This window comes from Clarias gariepinus, chromosome 4, assembly GCF_024256425.1.
Source record: "Clarias gariepinus isolate MV-2021 ecotype Netherlands chromosome 4, CGAR_prim_01v2, whole genome shotgun sequence".
Taxonomy (NCBI): Eukaryota; Metazoa; Chordata; class Actinopteri; order Siluriformes; family Clariidae; genus Clarias; species Clarias gariepinus.
Genome location: NC_071103.1, coordinates 31,543,608 through 31,566,404, shown reverse-complemented (window position 1 = coordinate 31,566,404; position 22,797 = coordinate 31,543,608). Strand labels below are relative to the sequence as shown.

The following is a 22,797-nucleotide window of genomic DNA, read 5'->3' as shown; positions in this document are numbered from 1 at the left end:
TTGCATTTATAGTTACGTGGTGCCGATTGGAGAGCCGCACCACGAGATGTAATAATATTTATAAGAGTCCTAACGGAGGGCCCTGAGAGGGTCAGTGAAATAGGAGGTTGTGAGAGTGCTTACAGTATGACACGCATGAGAATACCCTCCGGTTTGGCGATAGCGTGGGATTATTAATTAAGAAATAAAAAGAAAACAAAAGAAAATTTGAAAACACAAACTAAACATATCTCTGCCGTCTGCGCGGGACCGGACGGGGCTCTGGAAGCTAAACATAATAACCCATGATCCTCTCGGAGCCTGTGCATTTACCGAGGATTTATATGAGAGACCTTTGTGGTTTTAATACTTTATACTTCACCTGAGAGCATATGCTTAAGGGATAGCGTGCCTCGCTCTCTTTCTCTCTCTTACCGGCGGCGTCTTAGTGAGACTGAGGTCTCCCAGACAGCTGGGTCTGCCTTTTTTTAATCCCTAGTGATGTTACGTATAACACTGAAGCTCCGAAGCTTGTGTCGCACTAAAGGGGCGTTTCCAAATGATGCCTTGTTTCGAGGCGTGTCTTTTCCATGAATGTCACGTGACAATGACAAACGAGGGCTCGGCTTTGCCAGAGTCACGTGACTGGTTCGTTTGGCGCTTCAGCTGGTTTGAATAAAGGCTCGTTCACACGGAGCCTCACCACTAAAATCAGCACACTGTGCACCCTAAGTAACCGTAACACTGAGAAAGACTTCCCCTATTTGAGAAGCATTTTGAATTAATTTCTCGAAATAAGGTAGTTACTTTAATAAATTGCTAGAATTTAGTCTGTTTGTTTAGAATTTAGAGACGTTTGTCTCTATTTTTAGAGAGTGATTTATATTTTGTTCTTTCCTTTTTTATTTAAAGGTTCTGAGATGATAGTTATGGGCACAAAACTAACTACAGTGCATTTTTAAACTAAAAACTAATACGATTGCAGTTAGGCAGAATTTTAAATAAATGAGATCAAATAGTTATTAGTGAAAACTTTTTATTTATCAAAAACAAGGGAGGTTGTCTAAAAAAGGAGAAACCGAAAACTCATTACACACGATATAGATATATATATATATATATTGTAGCGTTTTAACGCCGGGAAGAATGCTGGAGAGACGAGTGAGCTTATTTGCTGCCCAATGCAATGGCTGGGAGTACTTTATTTAGCACACAGCATGTAAGGCATGAGCAGCACCTTCACTCAGGAGCCTACATCCAATTCAGCACTAGTTTGAACTGGAGCACATTTCACACGTCACACACCTCAACACACACACAACAGGGCCGAAGTCACTAACCCAAACACCTTTGCCCATCATGGTGAACACACCGACATTCCCGCAAAGCATGCTGGTCATCAGCAGCCGCCCCGCCCACGCCACACTGCCCCCACCCGAGCTGTGACCGTCCCTGGTCACCATGAAGAACTTTGTTTCGGAAGCGTGGAGGCGGTCGGCGCTGGCGGTGGGAACGCCGGCGTCCTTTGGCAGGTGAGGGATGAACGCAAACGTAGTCCTGAGGCGGTCCCCCGGTGGAGCAAAACTCGTGCCCGCCCCGCCAACCGCACCCGGTAGATGACATCGGAGAGCCGAGCTATTACCGTACAGGGGCCCACCCAGTGAGACACACGCCCGGCCGAGAGCCCCCTCCTTCTCCTTCCGGAGGAACACACCCACACCTGCTCGCCAGCAGCAAAATCTCGCCCCTGGCTGTGAGTGTCCACGCCCATTCGCCCCATAGGTGCCCCCACCCGAAAGTCTTGCAGCGGTGCCTGCGAGCGCTGGGTGGGGCCTTTCTGCCTGGCGATGAGCGGTTCACAGTTCAGCTGTGAGACCGGCGGAGCGACTGCGGGTGACGCAGTAAGACGGCTGCATGCTGGCTTGGACGGCTGATCACCACCGGAGGGTCTGGAGGGCTGCACAGGGGAAACGTCCTGCGTCGAGGGTTCTACGTCGGCTACCGGGAGTTCCATTTCCCGGTGTGCTGCTAACCTGTCCGGCTGTGGTTTGGGTCCGAGCAACCTGGCTACCCCGAAGTTACCACGCAGAGTTCCGCTGGACAAGTTCAGCACCGCACCCCATCTATCCAAAATGTCCAACCCCAAAACGCAGTCCTCCTCGACACTCCCCACTAAGAACTCGTGTGCGTAAGTTCGGCCACCCACCTGGACTCGCACCGTGCGACACGCCCGTACCTTGACGCAGCCCCCAGCAACGGTGCGGATGCTGAAGGCAGGATCAGGCCGTCGGCGAACACGCTTGCTTTGCCCCAGTACTCCAGAGCGCAGCAGCGAAACAGTGGAGCCGGTGTCCACGAGCGCCCGCAGTAAGACGCCATCCAGCACACAGTCAATGTAAAGCCCCGCGCGGCTTCCCAAGTGTCCTCCCGGCGCTAGTTTAGCGGCTGCTAGTGTACGCTGTCCCGTGCCTCGGCCTCGCCGCGAAACGTCGGAGAATTGCTCGTTGCCTAGCCGCGACGGGTAGCCCTGTCCCCGGCTAGGTTCACGAACCGAGCGCCACTGAGCTGCGGGCGGTCGCTCGGCTCTTCCGCCGTGATGTACCGCCGATATGGGCTCAGCGCGCTCGGCCTCGCGCAGCGGCAGGTCGCTTTGCCAGCTAACGGCGCGCGGAGCTGTCTCTTGCTCCGGCGCTTGCGCAGCGCCAGCCTCCGCTCCGAGATCCAGCGCCGGGATTTTCACCTTGCCGCTCCGCGTTGGTTGCAGTGGTGTGCTCGCTTTAGCGCCGTCGGGAAAGCGCTTCTTTTTCGCGAGTAGTCGCTCCGCTACTCGGCGGCCCGCTTGGATTTTCAGAAGGTCCTCCGTTGTGCGCTCAAACCCGTTATTCTCCATCCCACTTCTGACACCAATGTAGCGTTTTAACGCCGGGAAGAATGCTGGAGAGACGAGTGAGCTTATTTGCTGCCCAATGCAATGGCTGGGAGTACTTTATTTAGCACACAGCATGTAAGGCATGAGCAGCACCTTCACTCAGGAGCCTACATCCAATTCAGCACTAGTTTGAACTGGAGCACATTTCACACGTCACACACCTCAACACACACACAACAGGGCCGAAGTCACTAACCCAAACACCTTTCCCCATCATGGTGAACACACCGACATTCCCGCAAAGCATGCTGGTCATCAGCAGCCGCCCCGCCCACGCCACAATATATATATATATATAAATATATATATAGTGTGTGTGCGTTTGTATATGTTTAAATGAACGCTATATTACTTGCAGCTACATGTCCATAATTCTGTAATTGCGCTTCTTAAAATGTTCGCGTATGTTTGTTACACATTTGTCCACTAGGTGGCAGTACAATGAGCTCTTTAATTAAGCTTTATGAAATGAACCTTTTGGTGAAACGTTCTACTGGAAAGCCTCGACACCTAAATGAGGCTTCTTCTCACCATCACTATTTGGCCCTGATACCTTACTGGTGCTACCTAAATGATCGCACGTAGTGCGGCGGTATCAGGACCCTTAAATAGACACGCCAGGTGCAACGATCCAGGCTGATTGCATTGAGGCAGCGTTGCCTGGCAACCGCTTGTCTAGTTCACAACGCCTCTGCCTATCCAGACTCCTCGGGGTAGTACCATGCGGATTTGCCGGGCCCGGTTTGCCCCTCGTAAAACCCGCGTTGTTACAGTACCTAGTCCCTTTCTAATGTTGCCAGCATCCACTTTTTGTGCTGCGTTTGGCTTTTCTGTGGGATCATTCAGACAGGCTGGCCTTTTGTCCATGCAGGCATTTGGGTGATCCTGTTACTAGGTAACTAAAGTGCAATTAATAATCAATGTTATTGTGTTAATTTTGTTATTATTATATGTAAAACACACAATTAAGGTGCTTATATTAAAAACAAAGATATTATTAAAAGGTTTATGGCAGCCGCAGTTGGAAAGTTCTCTGTTCTTGTCCTTGTTCCTATAGTGGAACATAGTCCTATAGAGAAATGACGAATGGAAGCCAATCACTCTATCATCAGAGTGAATGATACGCTGCCCTCTCCTCTTGTCCTTGGCGGTAGGGGCAACATTCTAGATGGTGATGGAGCAGGCAGAATGGACTTGCTAATGATGGTGTAGAAATGCTCTATCACTGACTGTGATAGGGTGACCTTGTTAAGCTGAACAAGTCCAATCTCTGCTGTACTTTCATAGTTTGGGTGCAGATGTTTAGATCCACTAAAAATCCTGGGTAATTATGGTGCCAAAAAAGCATAACTAACTGGGGAGCCACACAAAGTGAGTAGGAGTGGGTTTTTCCCAAAATCCATGTGCATCTTGACTGTTTTTAGGGTGATGAGTGCCAAGTTGTTTTATTGACACAAAGTCAACAGATGGCAAATCTCCTACCTGTAGGCATACTCATCAATTTTGGATATGAGTTTAATAAGGATGGTGTCATCCAAGAAATTCAGAATCATAATGGACTGATGATTGTAGGTACTGCTGGAAGAAAGGTTGTGGAGAAGAACACAGCCTTGTGGAAAAGCAATGCTAATTTTAAGAGGGTAAGAGATGTGTTTCCCCAGCTTGAAAAAAATAGTAGCTTCTCATAAACTGCTTTAGTTTTATTATTTTAGGAAATCAAATTATGAGTTTTTTGGATTTTTCTCATGGAAAAGTATATCTTAATGTTTATTGGATGGAATGTTTTTACATGAAATCAGAGTTTAAAAGATGTCTGAGTGTCTCATAATGAAAACAACATAGAGAATAAGAACATTCAACAGCTCAAAGCAAAGCCCAGCTTGTTGCATTGGCATAAATGTTTGAGCAAAAAGTTTTTTTTTTTTTTTAAAGTGTTTGATAAAAAAGTTTCTTGGTTTTCACCTGGTTAAAGAACCTCAGATGGTCCATCAACACCAGCTCCATAGCCAAGTAAGCCCAGCAAGCGCCTTTACTTTCTGCAAAGATTGAACCTCCCAGCTCCACCGCATTGTTCTCCTCAAACATCGATGCCAATGCAACAAGCTGGGCTTTGTTTTAAGCTGTTGAATGTTCTTATTCTCTATGTTGTTTTCCTTATGAGACACTCAGACTTCTTTTAAACTCTATAGAGACTAAAGAGAGCATCCCGAGCAGCTGACCAGACGCCAGCATTTTGGATGGCCACACGTGTGATGACCTCACACATACTGTACTCTTTACCCTCATGCCTTCTGGGAAATGGTACATAAACATTCAGGCCCAAAAAGAATATTGTTCAGCAGTGTGTTGTTTTTAATAGGAATTGGACTGCTGTGCATTAATGGAACACGTTTACATGCATGCACTTTTATTCAAGTTTATTTAAGTTACAGTATGTGTATTCACTTGTTGTTTACTGTTGTTTTCTGTAACTCCCTGGTCCCCGCGTGTTTTTTTTTTTTCATTTCAGCGTTTACTGTACAAGGTGTATAAGGTTGAAATGGCAATAAAAAAACACTTGACTTGAATTAATTGTTATTTTATAGTTATTTTATTTTAGCTTTAGCATTTCTGGTGTCAGCATCTGCTGAAAATTTAGCGGATATGTCCAACCTGTTCTCTATAAGATGTCTATAGCTGCATTCGGTTCCACAGTGCATGCAAACAGTACTCTTTACATACTGTTCCCCAGGCAGGGAATGTCAGTTAAGGGAAAGTCTGTCGACACAATTCGTACTTTTTGGTAACTCTACACTTACCGATGTGCGAGTTTTATCATGGATCAATAGGTACCTTGAATAGCTGTTGCTGCTTCTGTAGAAATTACTGAAATTATTCAGATATGCAGATTGTTTAAAAATTAGTACTCATTTTCCCATTAATCCTCTAAAAGCCACTCAAACTTAATCAGCTTAGATGAGGAGCATCTGTGAACTGCCACCTTCAGGTCTCTACAGATGTTCTCTAGGGTTCTGGGCGAACAATAAGCCTTCTTGAAAAGTAACCTTCTCCTTTGTGTGAGGTCACGTACACTTTAAAGCAGGTTTCCTTTCTGGGACTTCTCTGTATTTTTTCCGCATTCATCCTTCCCTCAGTTCTGAGATAGAATGATGCTGCCACCACCATGAGGATGGTGTTATTAGTTGATGAGCAGTACCTGATTCTTGTCAGTCATGGTAATTGTAGTTAAGAGTTAAGTTAAGTTAACATAACATTTTTGTCTTTTACTTAGGATGGATTGCTTTGGATTGTCTTAGTCAAGGGTCTGAATCATATTTTAAATGACATATTTTATTGATTTACCACTTAAACCAATTTAAATATAAAAATATTGATTTTTGCCCTTCCTGTGCAATTGGAAACTTGAGCCAGCTTGTGAAGAAACAAAATGTATGCCATTAATTCGTCTGCAGTGTACAATTAAAGTGAGGCAGGCAAAATTGCATATGTATTTAAACCATGAATAAAAACTAAAGCCTTGAGTGAGACAAAAGAATAAAAATGAACAGGAACAGAATAAGTAGCAATGAAAATAATTTATGCACCCAATAAATGCGCTGTCGTCAAGCACCTTAGTGTACTTTGCTGGGTAAAACATTAACAATATGCACATTCAGATTAATTTCATCATTTTCTAATATTCTCAGACCGCGAAAACCTGAAATGTATTTATTTCTGACCTCCACAACCATTTATTACATAAAAAAAAAGATAATAAGGAATCTCATAACCGTGGTTAATCATAAAAAAGTAATAGGCAGTTGACCTTTTAATTTGGAATTATTATTTTCCACATATTTGACATATTTCCTCATTTAGCAAACGTGTGTAATCCATGCGACCTTGTGTCAGGTTTAGGCTAGAAATGTGCATTGTGAAGGAGACAGCCTGTATCGGAAAAGCAAGAGTGCCCCCTGGTGGTTGCTTTTATATAACATGGCGTGTACAGCTCCAGGAATTGGGGGGCATTATACACTGAAAATAAAGGGTTTTAGGCTGCATTTTGCAAACTGTTTCAAAAAGCTTTATTTTGTTAAGTATTCATTAGTAGTATTTTCCTGCGCACTGCATTGTTCTTCTCATGTGTACTGAAAAATGTTAGAGGGCTTCAATGTTTCCCTTAGTTTTCCCGAACTGCATTACAGGCTGACCTTTAAAAGAAAAAATTAATTACTCAATTATGCTGTGCACTGGGTTGGCACCCCTTCCTGGCTGTTCTGCCCAGTGCCCTGAGCTTCCCGTCTAAGGCGCTGACACCCTGTGATTCTATGAATGAAAGTATTAATTAATTAATGATTATTATTATTATTATTATTATTATTATTATTATTATTATAGGCTCTTTTCTGTTCTGGCACACAGGTGGTGGAATAAACTTTCTCTAGATGTCCGTACAGCTGAATCTTTGGCAATCTTTAAATCACGACTTATCTGTTTCTTTAGTACTTGGGTTAGTTCTGCCCACCTTAAAAAAACACTCTTCCCAACAGTGTTTGATTGATGGTACATAGTAACCTAGTAACCCAGTGTATTTATCCAATGATAGAAACAAGCACTTTTGTAACTTGCTCTGGATTACAGCATCTGCCAAATGCCTAAATTTAATTGTAAATTATTATTATTATTATTATTATTATTATTATTATTATTATTATTATTATTACATCTGCATGTTCTGTGTAAGTTTTTTTAACCCATATTCCAAGCTGAGTGATACAGAAAAAATTAATTTCATAGTGATATATTTAATTTCTTTAATGTAATGAAATCTAATCTTATCTTATTATTTAATATATTTATTTAATCCCCATGTTATTCATTATTATTCATTAATATAGTATCATAGGAAGTGTTCAAGTAATCTGAAGTTAATTAAATTATCCATGCAAGGATGGAATGCCCTTTGAATGCCATAGCATATTTTTTCCCATTTGGATAAAAATTCAGAACAAGAATTGATATTCCAGAATTATCCTCTGCTATTCTGATATTTAAAAAACCTTTTTTAGAGTTTGTGCCATTTCGGTTGTCTGTCCCACTTTGAATGTTGAATATGTCATTTGCAGGATGTTTTTTATTTTATTTTATTGACGTTCAGCAGTATTTGGTCTGTAATTGCATCACATCAGGGGTCCACTATTGCGCTGTCACATCATGTCTATTGGTTAGAACATTGTGATTTTCGACCACATCAGATCTGACAGAAGCTCTGGACACAAGGCAAACCACTGCTTTATAATAATGCACTTATTCTAACATGTTGTCATTTTGTTTTAAATAACAGCTCAGAAACATTCCACATGAACAGTTTTTATACGTCTGCAGTTAGAAAAAAAAAAGTTTCCCATGAGGACATGCCTAGAGTGTCAGAGCTTTGAACCGGTCACATCAAAAGCTGTAAGTTTTCTGAAAAGAAAAAGTTTCCAGGATGATGAGCTTTGTGGTTTCTCAGTAATATGGCAAGTTGTGTTTTTGTCTTATTAAATTCAAGAGAGAGAGAGAGAGAGAGAGAGAGAGAGAGAACAGACAAATACAGGTGAGTGCATGACAATTTATAGATAAGTGATAGCAAGCGAATTATAAAAAGAACTAACTTTCTGACAGATGCTCTGAAACATTAGACATTACTCTGTTTAAAGAAAATGTCATTCTTTAATTAATACATTGTGTTTCAACAAGAATAAAATGTCATGCTATAGTGTTAATGAAAAAAAAAACAGCTTTCAGGTCTTAATTAATATTTGTGACCCAGTCTGTGAACTCCAGGTAAAGTTTTTTTATTAAATTTTTTTGTGATTCAGAATTATTATTATTGTTATTAATAATAATAATAATAATAATAATAATAATATAAAAATAAAAAACACGTGACTTAGCACGTATCTAGGTTTTCACAGACTGGGTCACATTTACAAGACCACTACAATATACAGCAGTATGGTATTTGGTCTGTTTCACAGCGCCTTAAATTAGGCAGTAATGAGAGGGAGCTGGAGACAGAAAGAGCAAGACGGTGAGGGGGCGGCTGTGGCTTGTATGATTCAGCTATCGATTTCCTCATTTTGTTATTGACCTCAGAAGTCTGCGGCTCCCTGGTGACTTCCTACAGAAGAGCGGCTGTGGAAGAGGCCACAGGGTTCAACATCTCCGCATGGCATGTTTCTTATACCAGGAAACATCTTATTCTATGTTCTCGGCCTTGAGAAGTAAAGCAAAGTTTCAGCCAGCTCAGTGAATTAGGATTACTAAATTTCTATATTTTCAAGGAGATCTCTTTGTTTAGGTGGCCTTCTTTTAAACCAATTCATCGAACAGGCTGATTCTGAGCTTTTAAATAAATTATCAAGGGAGAAAGTTCTCTCAGTATGCCGAAGCCATGTTTGGAATGCCTGCCAGGAACTCCTTTAATGGCCCTGTGGAAATACATGTGGAAGTCAGATCAGGACTGTAACTCTCAGCCAAGTTCCTGTAATCTGCAAGTGGTGTTGGTGGATGATTGTGTGTACAGTTCCCACAGACAGATGTGTCTCTTTCGCAAGTTGGCGGCAAGTTATTCATTGATTTTCAAGGACCAGGTCTTCCACTCCCTGAATGTTCACAGGAACAAATGCAGTGGGCTCCGAGCCATCTTGGCCTGGGATTGATCCATCATGGACGTAGGTTTTTACTGCAGCTAAGAGTCTCATCACCGTACTGTGCTTGAAGTCAATCGGTTTTTATGCCTTCATTCATGTGAAATTCCCTCACAAGTCCCAGTTTGACTTGAACATATCTCGTATATTTCTTTTTGCACCAGGCCAGGTATGTCTAAGTGGTTTCTGAAGATGCTATGTTTTATATTTCATGTGTTTTCTGTCACTGTGACTGAACAAGGTCAGAGACGATAGGACTCACAGAAACAGGACACAATACTCCTCCTTTCCTTTCTCTCCATTTTCCTTTTTCTGCCAATTGTCATTAAAGCTCAAAGCTCCACACCACCTTGACCCAATGTTGCTCAAATTTTAACACAGCATATACACAGCATAAAGCCAAGACCCTGCACTGAATAGATCAAAGACATTTAGATAGTTAAAAGCTCATTTATAGGCACAAATTACTTCTGTATATATCTAGTATACAGCAATGCTAGAGAATTTGCATGACTCCAGCAATTAAAGGTTTACCAGGGGTAAAAAGCTGCTTTTAAGAACTGAGCATAAATGTTATTAAAGATTGCAGAAATCTATATTTATAAGGCCAAGACTTATATTTAATGGTCACTTAAAATGAAACAAAGTGAACTCTTGCATCATGTTAAAAGCATAGCCTTATCCTTCTGTGAGATCAAAAATTGTTTGCAGGTTTCATATGGATATCCATATGAAACCTGCAAACAATTTTGATATTTATATATATCTGTGTAAAATGTTGACATTATGATCACAATAATTATAGCTGCTTTTTAAGTGCTTTTTCTTTATTGTGTATTCCCTGGAATGCATATTTTAATGAATGCAGGATTTATGTAGTATAATATTTATTGTTCAGATATACTGTATATAGTGTTTTATACATATTAAACATATGTCTAGTCATTGGTTATAAATTATAAGTTTTTATAAGTGTGCTACACTCCAAAACTTTGGGCCTCATGCAGACTTTACATATTAATATTGTGTCAATTTCACTAAAATAAATCAAGCTTTTAAATTTAATTTATTTTATGCAAAAAAAAAAAAAAAAAGAGAAAAACTAGTTTAGAACTAGCTACCAGGATCTTATTTTGATTATTTTGAACATACAGTAGGTTATAATTAACAAAGAAAATATTTTATGTAAACAGTTTGTCTATGATGAACTACATATAATATTGTAAGATACACATATCAGCCACTTCATTAGGTACACCTGTTTAACTGTTTATTACCACAAATATCTAATCAGCCAATAACATAGTGGCAACTCTTTTAAGCATAAAGACCTGGTCAAGACAATCTGCTGAAGTTCAAAATGAGCAGCAGAATGATGATTTCTGAAATTGCTCATCCACTTGGATTTTCATGCACAACCATGTCTAAGCTTTGCAGAGGATGGTCTGAAAAAACAAACAAAAGTGAGCAGCAGTCCTCTGGGTGAAAATGTCTTGTTGATGCCAGAGGTCAGAGGAGAATCTGACTGCTTCAACTGATAGAAAGCCAACAGTAACTCAAATAACATCTCACTACAACTCAGGTATGTCAAAGAGCATCTCTGAACACACTTGAAGCAGATGGGCTACAGCAGCAAAGGACCACACCGGGTGCTCCTCCTGTCAGCTAGGAATAGTAAACTTGAGGCTACAAATCATGTGGATGATTTTGCCAAAATTGGACATCAGGAGATTGGAGAAACTTTGCCTGGTCTGATGAGCCTCGATTTCTGTTGTAACATTCTGATGGTGGGGTCAGAATTAACATATTACGTTCTTGTATACTTATCTTATGGTCATCATCTCGTCTACCAACTCTGAAGATGTGTTATTGGTTAATCTTCTCCCTTTGGGAAAACATACATATGACTTACAGAACAAATCTGAACTATTCTGGTGCATATGGACATAATAATTAACAAATTACTTCTGTACGTATATATTATACAGCAATGCTGGAGAATTTGCATAACTTTAGTAATTAAAGGGTTAAGATAGGTGAAAAGCTGCTTTTAATGACTGATCGTAAACATTATTATAACATTCTAAAATCTATATTTATAAGGCAAACACTTTTATGATTACTTAAAATTTACATTCTATTTAAATTGATTTCTGAAATCGCTCATCCACTTGGATTTTCAACCCTTGCGTGTCAAAAACATTATCCTTATCCTTCTGTGAGATCATAAAGAGCATGAAAGCATGGATCCATTGTGCCTTGTATCAACGGTTCAGGCTGCTGCTGGTGTAATGGTGTGGGGAGGAGATTTTCTTGGCACACTTCTGGCCATGTCACAAAGCTAATATCATTCCAGACTGGTTCCCTGATCATGACAATGAGTTCACTGTACTCTAATGGCTTTCACAGATCTCAATCCACTAGAGCACCTTTAGTATTTGGTGGAATGAGAGATTCAAAATCATGAATGTGCAACTTATAAATGTGGACAGAAACCTCTAAGAAAAATTTCCAGTACTTTATTGAATCTATTCTATAAATAATAAGAGTAGGTTTGAAATCGAAATAGGGTCCAGCTCAGTACTAGCAAGGCGTACCTAATAAAGTGGCTGTGAGTTTATATTATAAACATGAGCAGTAGGGAAGGGAGATTATGAAGTGAATAATATTTGTGCTAGATGATAACAAAAAGGCATAATGTAGACATTACATTACAAATAAAAAACTCACCTGTACAACACGTTATGTTGATTTCTCACTAATTAAAAATCCTTTTTATTTTCTAAGTCCATCATTTTGTGTAGACATGGTTATAATTTTGACTCCAGCTCTAAATGGAAAAATAGGAACATGTGCAAGACAAGTGTTAATTGATGGGCATTGTGGTACCTCATGCGCATTGACACACAGGCACATTTTAATGGGACTGACAGGATTAGTTAGTTTTAGTGGCTTTAACTCTGTGGGAATGTGATGCATTCTGCTTTACAATATAAAAGTTAAGGCTGTTGCATGTATCTAGCTGTTGTCAGTAGTATTGAATATCGATGTTATTTGATGTATGATAATATTATCAAATTCAAATTTTATTTGTCACTATATATATATTATTACTATAATATGAGCTTTCTATTGTGATGATGTCTTTCTAATTTGACAGACTGATGTCTATTTTTTATACACTTTAAAACCAACCAATTAATACACACACACACACACACACACACACACACACACACACAGACACACACACTATACTTTTAACTCATTTATGATCCAAATGCCAAAATCTTAAACATCACATTTTGCAAATCTCATGAAGTTGCATGTAAATTTCTCTTCATGTGAAAAAGGGAAGTGAGCACAGACCTCACTGATTATTGCGCAAGCGGATCAATGCTGTTACCTTAATTATTATTATTATTATTATTATTATTATCATCTCTACATACAGTAGTAATTGTAAATTCTAGATGTTAATTTTAATTATATCCCAGTAAACTTTTGGCAGGATCATGACCACCCAAGATTAATCAATGAAAATGAAGACCAAAGGTGAGCCTGTCTGGTTCGATTCCACAGAAAAGCCAATGTAGCACAAAATACTGAAAAATGTCAAAGGTCCCTAAGATAGAAATATATCAAAACACCCAATGTGTTATGCCAATAAAGTTAAAGGTTACTGATCGGGCTGGCAAATTGCCCAGATTTCAACCTGATCAAGAATCTGTGGAATGCTCAAGGAAAGCAAGTTTAGTCCATGGAGGCCCCACCAGGCAACCCACAGCACCCGAAGGATCCTCTGCTAATGTCTCAGTGTCAAAAACACCACAGCACATTGAGATGTCCCAAGGGGACAGTACTGCCCGGGCAGCACAAGAGAAACACACACAATGTGCATACTGTATTGTTTTGGGTTTACACCTGATTGGTTTATATAATTAAATTAAATTTATATTGTAATGGTGCTTCAGAATAGTTTTGAATTCAATGGGCATACCAGTTCTCCTGGAAGACGCCATGCCCGACCTCTCCAGGAAAAAGATTATGGCACTCTTCACTTTATAAGGGATTTTTCTCAGTATTTCCTAAATGTCTTATTTATAAAGCCAAAACAATTTAATTATAGGATAAGGCTATAAAAACACAGATGCATCCGTCTCAATCGTTTAAAAGTAATTAAAGTTTCAGGCACGCTTACACAAATCAATGCACTTCACTTTCGACTTCAGTCTTCCAGCATTGCTTTATAAAATATTTATGTAATTCTTATGAATGTGTTACCAAGGCCGGATGCAGGACTCTTTCAATTCAATGTTTCTGAATTTTTTATAGGCACCCCGAAAAACCAATTAAACGAATAAATTGTCAAAATAAAATGCAAACAGAGTCAGCAGGGCGACTGCTCTTTTAGTCTGAGTGAAAATTTGATACTTAAATACATCTGAAATGGAAATTCGAGTAAAGTCACTTCTTGAGGAATTTGGTCTAGGAGATGGTGACTGCTTTTATCCAGGTAAAAAAAAAAAAACCCAAAGAAATATATAGCTATATATACTCAGCAAAAAAAGAAACGTCCTCTGACTTTCAACTGTTTTTACTTTCAGTAAACTTAATGTGTAAATATTTGTATAAACACTAAAAGAGTCAACACCCTAAGACATAAACTAAAAATGTTCCACAATGTGTCCCTGAATGAAGGGAGGCTCAAAATCTAAAGTACCAGTCAGTATCTGGTGTGACCACCAGCTGCTTGAAGTACTGCAGTGCATCTCCTCCTCATGGACTGCCTATTGCGGACAGTCTGAGCACTGATGGAGGGATTGTGTGTTCCTGGTGTGACTCGGGCAGTTGTTGTGGCCATCCTGTACCTGTCACGCAGGTGTGATATTCGGATGTACCGATCCTGTGCAGGTGTTGTTACACGTGGTCTTCCACTGCGAGGATGATCAGCTGTCTTTCCTGTCTCCCTGTAGCGCTGTCTTAGGCGTCTCACAGTGCGGACATGGCGATTTATTGCCCTAGCCACATCAGCAGTCCTCATGCCTCCCTGCAGCATGCCTAATGCACGTTCACGCAGATGAGCAGGGACCCTGGGCATCTTTCTTTGGGTGTTTTTCACAGTCGGTAGACAAGTCTCTTTAGTGTCCTGTGACCTTAAATGCCTACTTTCTGTAAGCTGTTAAGGTCTTAACGACCATTCCACAGGTGCATGGTAATTAATTGATTATGTTTAATTAAACATGCATGGAAAACATTGAAGATCTGTAAAGTAATTTGGATTTTTACAACATTATTGTTGAAATACACAGTCCTGAAAAAGAGACGTTTCTTTTTTTGCTGAGTATATATGGTGCGGTTCAAAAGTTTGGCATCACATCATCAAATATATTTTCCATCTAATCCTTTCCAAAGAAGCTTGTGGTTAGAGGACAAGCAGATGTATTTGACTAACATAGAAGTCTGTGTCATCTGTAGTGCACACTGCCATTAAAACAGAAAGAAGGACATACAAAAAAAATTTTATACACTCCATTTGGAACCATAAATATAAGCGAATGTGCACTAGAGGTTTACACTCAAACCACAAAAAAAGTGAAGTGTGTTTTAGTCAGCAATTACATCATGCACACATTCTGGTTAGGGTCACTGTAGTTTAAGTTTATTATTTCCTTTTTTTTATCTTATGAAGATATTGCAGGTGGGTACATTAAAAATGAATGTAGCAGGATTTCTAGGTAAAAAACAGGACTTCCTGTAATAAAAGGTCAGTGACGGGGCCAGTGATGGTACTCGCTACACCACTGAATGAAGTGGTGTCAGTACGTGACGCGACGGACAGCATTGAGTTTGGATGACTTCATGAATTTAAAAACCAAAATGTAAGCTCATACCAATGATAAAGTTTATATATATATATAAAACGATATAAAGTCTGGTCATTATTTGTATATCATTCATTTCATTCAAGACACGTCAAGTCAACAGCAAGCGAACTAAAAAAAACACACAGACCATTATGAAATTTGAACATTTTTTTTTATTCACACCCATTTCTACTCCACTATGTTAGAATGGCACATGAGCGTCACTCCCCTACGTTCCTATGTTGATCGTTTGTACTTCTGTACACACTATAAAAAGTCTATAAATAATGCTTTAAAAATCAAGTGGGCCACAAAGCCATTAATGAGAGCTTTCTCTCTCTCTCTCTCTTCCACCAATCAGTACTGACCAGCTCTGACTTTTTTCTTTCATTTTTTTTTTTTTTTTTTACAAAAAGGCCCATAATGCATTTTCTACACAATTGAGAAAGAGGCATTAAAATACATTGTTTGATAAAGCACTTAACTAAAGAACAGAACAGAACGAGAAATAAGTACAGATGATGGTTCAAAAAAAAAAAAAAAAGAACAGTTCATTGAGGCACAAGAACAACACAATGCCACATAAAAGTACCACTAACACAAAATGTGAATTCTTCAATTTAGCATTTCATAGAAACAAATTTGCAAACTCGAAGTAAACAAATAGAATATATACACTGAGGTAAAAATACATTGGTCTTTGAAGGAGGTATTTTTTCCCTCTGGATTACTTTCTGACCTTTTTTTTTTAACTAATTAAGCCTTTCACCTGTTTTTTTTTCTTCTTTTAAGAATTTCCTTAAAAACCAAAATGATGCAAACATTAGAAATCAATCACATGCAGTGCATCATTCTACATGGAATACAAAAACACAATATAGTCAAACTTAGGCACCAAATAAAACTTGATAAAGCTTTCTCCTGCCTTTCCATAATGTACGCACAAACAAACACGCACACACACACACACACATGCTCAACCACACCCCCCACACACACACACATAGAATGAAAAGCACCTTGGTTGGCTCTGCAGTCCTTTAATGACCCAGACTCCTGTTTTCTCCATGCCGGTCCATTTCCTACAAATCAAATCAGCTCTAATGTTTCATTACCTCCTCGTGTAATATTTGGTGCTACCGGGCCACCGTCCCTCAAGGAGCTTTCTCACAGTGTCCGGATGTTGGCATAGATAAAGAATCGAACTGTAATAAATAACTTGGCAATTGCCAGTAGAAAGCCTGAGGACTGTGCTGCCGTACACATTTGCATAACTCACTAACCCGTCTGTACGCCCTCTTCGGCATATGAGCGACTTTTATTGAAATTGCTCAGCGACTAGTGGCACACCAATTGATGGGAATGTCGAGTTTAAAGTTTGCATTCACGTCTGCTGTGCTCAGGAGAGACATTTACCTTTCCAGAATGTTTCATTAAAAAAAAAAAGGCATGAATTAAACTGAGTTAGTCTTTTGTGCAAATACCTGTGCATGGTTGTATGAAAAAGCTGCATAATGCCTCAAAAAAAAAAAAAAATAATAATTATATATATAATAAAACACGGCAATTTATCAGCAGACGGTTGTGCAGGAGTCTGGGCCATTTAACAGGACCCCTAATGAAAACACTGTCGGTTAAGATCACCCGGGATGAATGTTTCCTCGCCCATGTTTGAGGGTGCAGATGGGTTTGGAGGCACAGAAGTAAGTGACATCGAGAGAGCAAAAGAGCGGGAGAGAGCTCGAGGAGCCTGATCGAACAGCCCGGGCTCTCCTCCTGTACGTAATACGCTGTTGAATACACGAACAAAATCTCCTAGCTACAAGACGATAGGAGGTGAGGGAGCGACTGTCGTACAGAGTCCTCTCGCTCTCGCCCGCTCGCATGGAACCAGAGGTGCAGCGGTATGAATTTCCTGTTAAAAGTCATAGCTGGTGTGGTTTGACCGGTTGAGGTCAGGAGGATACCTGCATGTCACTGTGAGGAAATACCTGGATATGCATGTTTTCACGTCTAAATAGGTCACTGCTGAATCCGTAAAGAAAAAAAGGCTGCTGGTGATTTAAGACAGAAATGTGTCGGACGGGAAAAAAAAATAATATAATGCACGTCGGCCCAGTAACGTCTGCAGCGGCACGATGAAATCAATTTCTCGGAAAAGTGCGATTACACTCACCTTCGATGGACCTTAGCGATAGGAAATGACCGCAATCTCATTTTTTCCCCCTTCCCTTTTAGACTGTATAATGCGATACCTTCGAAAGGGTAATGTGCTCTATCCTTGACCATATTGAGTTCACTTCATCAGCTTCTTCAGCTGTTCGCTTTTTCTTGACCAATTGTTCGTGCCTTAGGGCCACCGAACTAACAGACAATTTACATACACATAGGTACTTATTTACAATGTACATATTTATACACGCATTCGCCATCATACATTTACTCCACGAGGGACAGGAATTCTTTTGGGGAAGAAAACTAAACGCGACAGATCGCTGTACGGGAGCAGAAAAGGGAAGGAACTACATTTGTTGCATGTAGCCGACAACAACAACAACAAAAAAACATACAAAAACAATAAGACATTAATATCGTCTTATACATATATCTAAAATGAGTGCACCGACATTCAATACATATTTGGTGTGAAAACACTCCTCGTGTGCACATGTACTGTACACAGGAAAGGATAACAGAAAGGAAATGACATATACTGTATATATACACACACACACACAGTATGTGCTGTGCAAAAGTCTTGAGCCACTCCTCATTGCTCTATAATAAAGTAATTGAAATAAAATAGGAACAAATGTTTTACTGTAACAGACAATAATTTAAAAACGTAAGCAGCAACCTGATTTCCCCTCTCGTCAGTTCCAACCAATCATTGTTCAGCATCATTGGTGGTGTATACTAATCATCTGTCATCATCTGCACCTGTTTCTCACTGGTTCATGCCTTAAGTTTGATGTTTTAAACAGGAAAAACTAAATTTGTACTGTACTGGTCCAGTAGAAGGACTGGACTGAAAATGAGAGACAAAAAATTTTAACAAATATGAGAGCCCCCCCCCAAAAAAAAGGCCTTCAGGAAGGCTAGAGAGCTCTGTACAACATAAAAAAGAAACTACAAAAAAGTGGCTCCTTGGAAGCACAATATGAATAAATGTAAGGTGGTTGAAGACTTTTGTACAGTACAAGGTTGTCCTACACGTTTTTCAAAGCACTGTGGAATGACATTTCGTTCTGCTATTCAAACCTTTGGAAACTAAATTAGCGAACACTGTGAGCGCTGAGCTCCTTATTTTTTTGTTTTTTTGCTCCTGTACAGAGGCAGAAAATGCAGCAAAATTGCCTTAAGACACGAGCGATCCAAAATTTTGACCAGTGAAAAGAAGCAACACAACAAATTAACATCCATTTGCCACACTAATAAGCATGCACGGTGTGTTGTGTCTAGTGAAAGAAATCCCCTCAATGTTTTGGCTGAAGGGTATAAAAGCTTGTACATAATCAGTATAATCACAGCGCAGGAATGCACTGTAAACACGCCACGCTATTCAGAGGCCATCTTGGCCGCTGGTTGTTAATTATGTTTCGCTCTAAAGTGCAACAATGAAATAAAAAAAGCATCGGACGAATAAACCGCAGACAAAACAAGATGAGCATGCTAATATCATACTTCGACCAGCATTTTACTCAGCATGCTTAAAAAATACAGATGTTCCTCATAACACGGCTAAGATTCTGCTAAGAGCTCAAGGATAATTTGGAGAGTAGCACTGGCTGCAAAGTGAACTTGTCTGTCTTAAGAGTTTGGCCTTTATATTAAGTTATTCGTATTGTGATTTCTCCACATGAACGGATGAAAAAAGTGTCAGGGTGTGTTTATTAAGGAAGGAGTCTCCAGTGGTAGCACTTTATAACAGTCAGAGGTAAAGCTGTAAAAAGCAAGTCATCAGGCAGAAGGTATGAGTAACAAAGTTATGTAAAATAAAAATAATGTGCAATACTTTAAAAACCTGTCAAACTGGTGTGATAATAAAATAATAGGTATGGAACTATCAGGTGACTTGGATGATTTTTTTTCGTTTTGAGGATTTTCCCCGATTTTCTCCTTAATATAGTCGTGTCCAATTTCTCCCCGTCACTAGGGGGCTCCCACTTTAAGGCTACTTCTACCACTCAGCTAAAACTATTACGTGTTTCCTCCAAATCACGTGACGCCAGCCGACCACTCGCTCACGCACCGTTGGGGGCGGAGTAACACACTCGGAGGACATCGCTATCCGCTCCTTCCGTTTGCGTGAGCTCACAGACGCCCCTGATTGACTGTAGAGCCGTGATTAATGTGGGAGCGCTAAGTACCTCTCATCCCGCCCCTCTGGGAGAGCTCGGCCAATCAGCTCTTTCTATAATCGAGCTCGCGATCTCCGGATGAAAAGCCGCGCACTTTACCACTGCGCCACGCGGAGGCCCCGGATGATCTTTTTTTTTTTTTTATAGGAAAAGACTCGATTTTATGGCCAATCCGGTCAATGTTTCCTACCACAAAGTCGCCTTAAAACATGATATTAGACCCCCATTCATTTCTCACCGTCAGTTTATTTGTGTGGCAAAAAGGACGCCCTTCTACACATCTACAGGACAAACAAAACGACTTTTTTATGGGTTGTTGCTACATTTAATCCTTCCTTTATACAAAATCTTACATTACTTGTTTTCCCTTAATAAACAGAAACAACCAATGCTATTGGTCCCTTAAGGCTTGCTCAATGGAGATTTGAAGGAGTCAACAGGATTTTTCTTAAAATTTTACATTCTACACACACACACACACACACCAAAAAAAAAAAAAAAAAAAAAAAAGTTGCCATAAGATGTTGGAAAATCTATGGCTTAGTAAAGTTCTATTTGCTATATAGATAAATGAATATAATTCCATCATCTTTGCAACACTGAAAACAAAAGAGTACCATAAGAAAGAGCAGTTTTACACGGCAACTTGAGTAATGCTGATGTGTTTAACTTCAAAACATTGCAATCCATTTTTATTTAGTCACACTGCTCCTAGAGATTCTCTTTTTTCTTTCATTTTATTCTCTTTTTTGATTTTTTTTTTTCATCCAGTCTTCTGCATCACGTGCCAGTCTGTGAGAGTAGCTCAGTTTATCCGAATCTCTATGTCAGTTAGGAACAGAAGGGAGAGCGCGTTCAGGGGAATAAAAGACGCCGGCGTGGCCACGTTAGGTCTCAGAGCATCCTCTTGCCAGACCGTCGTGTCAGGGTGGAGCGAACATGCGACCGTTCAGCACCACGGGACTGGTGATCAGCTTTTTACTGGAGATGAACTGAGGTCTGAGCGGAAAAAAAAACAAAACAAAACGTCCCTCTGTGCTGCACTGAAGATGATGACGCAAAAAAAAAAAAAAGAATAAAAGATGATGTAAAACTGAAGAAATGGCACCAGCAAGTTGTGCGTGGTGGCCCCTTGCTAACGTTCGCTGCGTGTGCATAATAAAGACGGACTCCGTGACAGACTCGTCTGTGAGCCTGCGACGGTGGCGCTCACTCTTACAGTCGTTCTTTCTGTCGTCTAGACGGACAGCGAACGGTAAAGGGGGCCGAGCCACGGCATGAGGGAACGTTGGTTTAAAGCAGTGGCACTTTCCGGTAACACCTGGCTTGGAGGGCACGGATGCCATTGTAGCTGTTGAAGCTGTTGAAACTGTTGCCGTAGTAACAGAACATATCAAGATATAAAATATAGGATAGGATTTCTCTATATTGCATATGTTGCAGCATGTTTGCCAAGACTGAATGAGGTCATGTCCAGTTTGTTGGAAAAAAAAACCCAAAGCAAAAAATAAGTTAGGGAAAAAAAAAAAAAAACAAGTGTTGAGGAAAGAGAGAAAACACAAGGTGCAAATTCCCTATAGAGATATGTCTCCAGCAAATCTCATCTCTCAGAGACTAACACAGAAAAAAAGTACCCGACCATAAAATGACCTTCACTGGCTAAAGTCAATCATTCCAAAAGAAAAAAAACAATTTTTTTTTTTAAAGTCCAAACAAGCCTTCACTCTTAGTGCTTATGTCCTCCATCTCGTTCTTTCCCTCTCGCAACGTGGAGGACACAAAGTCATAATGCGGTAATCGCGGATAATTCGAGAGGATGAGCATGACCATTATAATGAACGGATATTTAAAAAAGAAAGAAACGAAAAAACAAAAGATGATGATAATAATAATAATAATAATAATAATAATAATAATAAGCCATGGTGTATAGCTCTCCTGGAGTGCAGGCCTACATTTTAATCCCCTCCTGCTGGCTGAGCTGAGAGAGCGTCTTCTTGATGCGCAGGGCGGTGAGGCGAGCAGCTCCGTTGGCATACCAGCATTCTCGCATGATCTTCGCCATGACCCGCAGAGCCTGAACAGTGAGTGAGACACACAAACAGATTGGTCAGACTTACCGCAAACACACACAGCAACGATGAGCCTGGCTCTCAGCATAAGCGGCAGAAATAATAAAAAAATATGCTTTTATTTTCTTAATCTGATCTGTTTAGTATCCTCTTGGTGCCCCAGTCGCCGCGCACACATTTCCATTGCAAAAGTCATTGTGAAACTGCCTTCTTCTGTTTTGATTCTCTCCTGCTGTCCTTGCTACACCCACATTTCATTTAAAACAAATTCCACTGTTGCATAAAATGGTCAAACAGAGGCCTGTTTTTCTACTTCCATTTACCTGTAATATTTTTTTTTTTTTTTTTTCATATTAAGCTATGAGGATGGAAACAGGTTGGAGTCTTTAGGGTTATCCACAGGTAAAGTGAACACAAGAAGAGATTCTACTTTATTCTGGCCTGCAATAACACCAGGGCTCAAATAAATAATAAATGTTGTTGATATAAGATATACAGCGAGCACATGCCTGTAGCATCGACACAAAATTGGCAGAATAAATCTAGCAACTTCTGTTCTCTGTGCGGTTTAGAAAGCAGAAGTGTCGACTGCAGAATGGAGCTGCGTTTCTTTAGGCTGTAGAGTTGTCGTAGGTTGTCTAAAGAGAAATAAGAAGTAATCTAGAATATTTAGAGCGAATGTGTTGATCAGAATGCGTGAAGCCGAGTCCGCAGATCCAAACTACAGCAGCCGAACATGCTGAGCATGAATAGAATAGAGTTTGACTCGGATTTCTTCCTGACTTTTCAGGATTAGACAGAAGTTGTCAAAAATCTCAGAATTACGGCTTTGTCAAATACATGTCAGGTTCCAGCTAGAAGACTGCAGTTTGCTGAAGTATGTCAGTCAAGCAGAAGCATCATGCTGGATGTGTGTGA

General features: G+C 40.1%; 1 protein-coding gene across 1 annotated transcript in view; it reads right to left on the bottom strand.

Moving 5' to 3' along the window:
• Window positions 1–15,596: 15,596 nt before the first annotated feature.
• The window catches only part of tgfbr1b (transforming growth factor, beta receptor 1 b), an 84,263-nt gene continuing 77,062 nt past the window's right edge, over window positions 15,597–22,797 (bottom strand). The window contains exon 9 of the mRNA XM_053494001.1: window positions 15,597–21,884. Within this exon, the coding sequence (XP_053349976.1) occupies window positions 21,759–21,884 (126 nt within the window). The 3' untranslated portion in view covers window positions 15,597–21,758. The remainder of the gene's footprint in view (window positions 21,885–22,797) is intronic.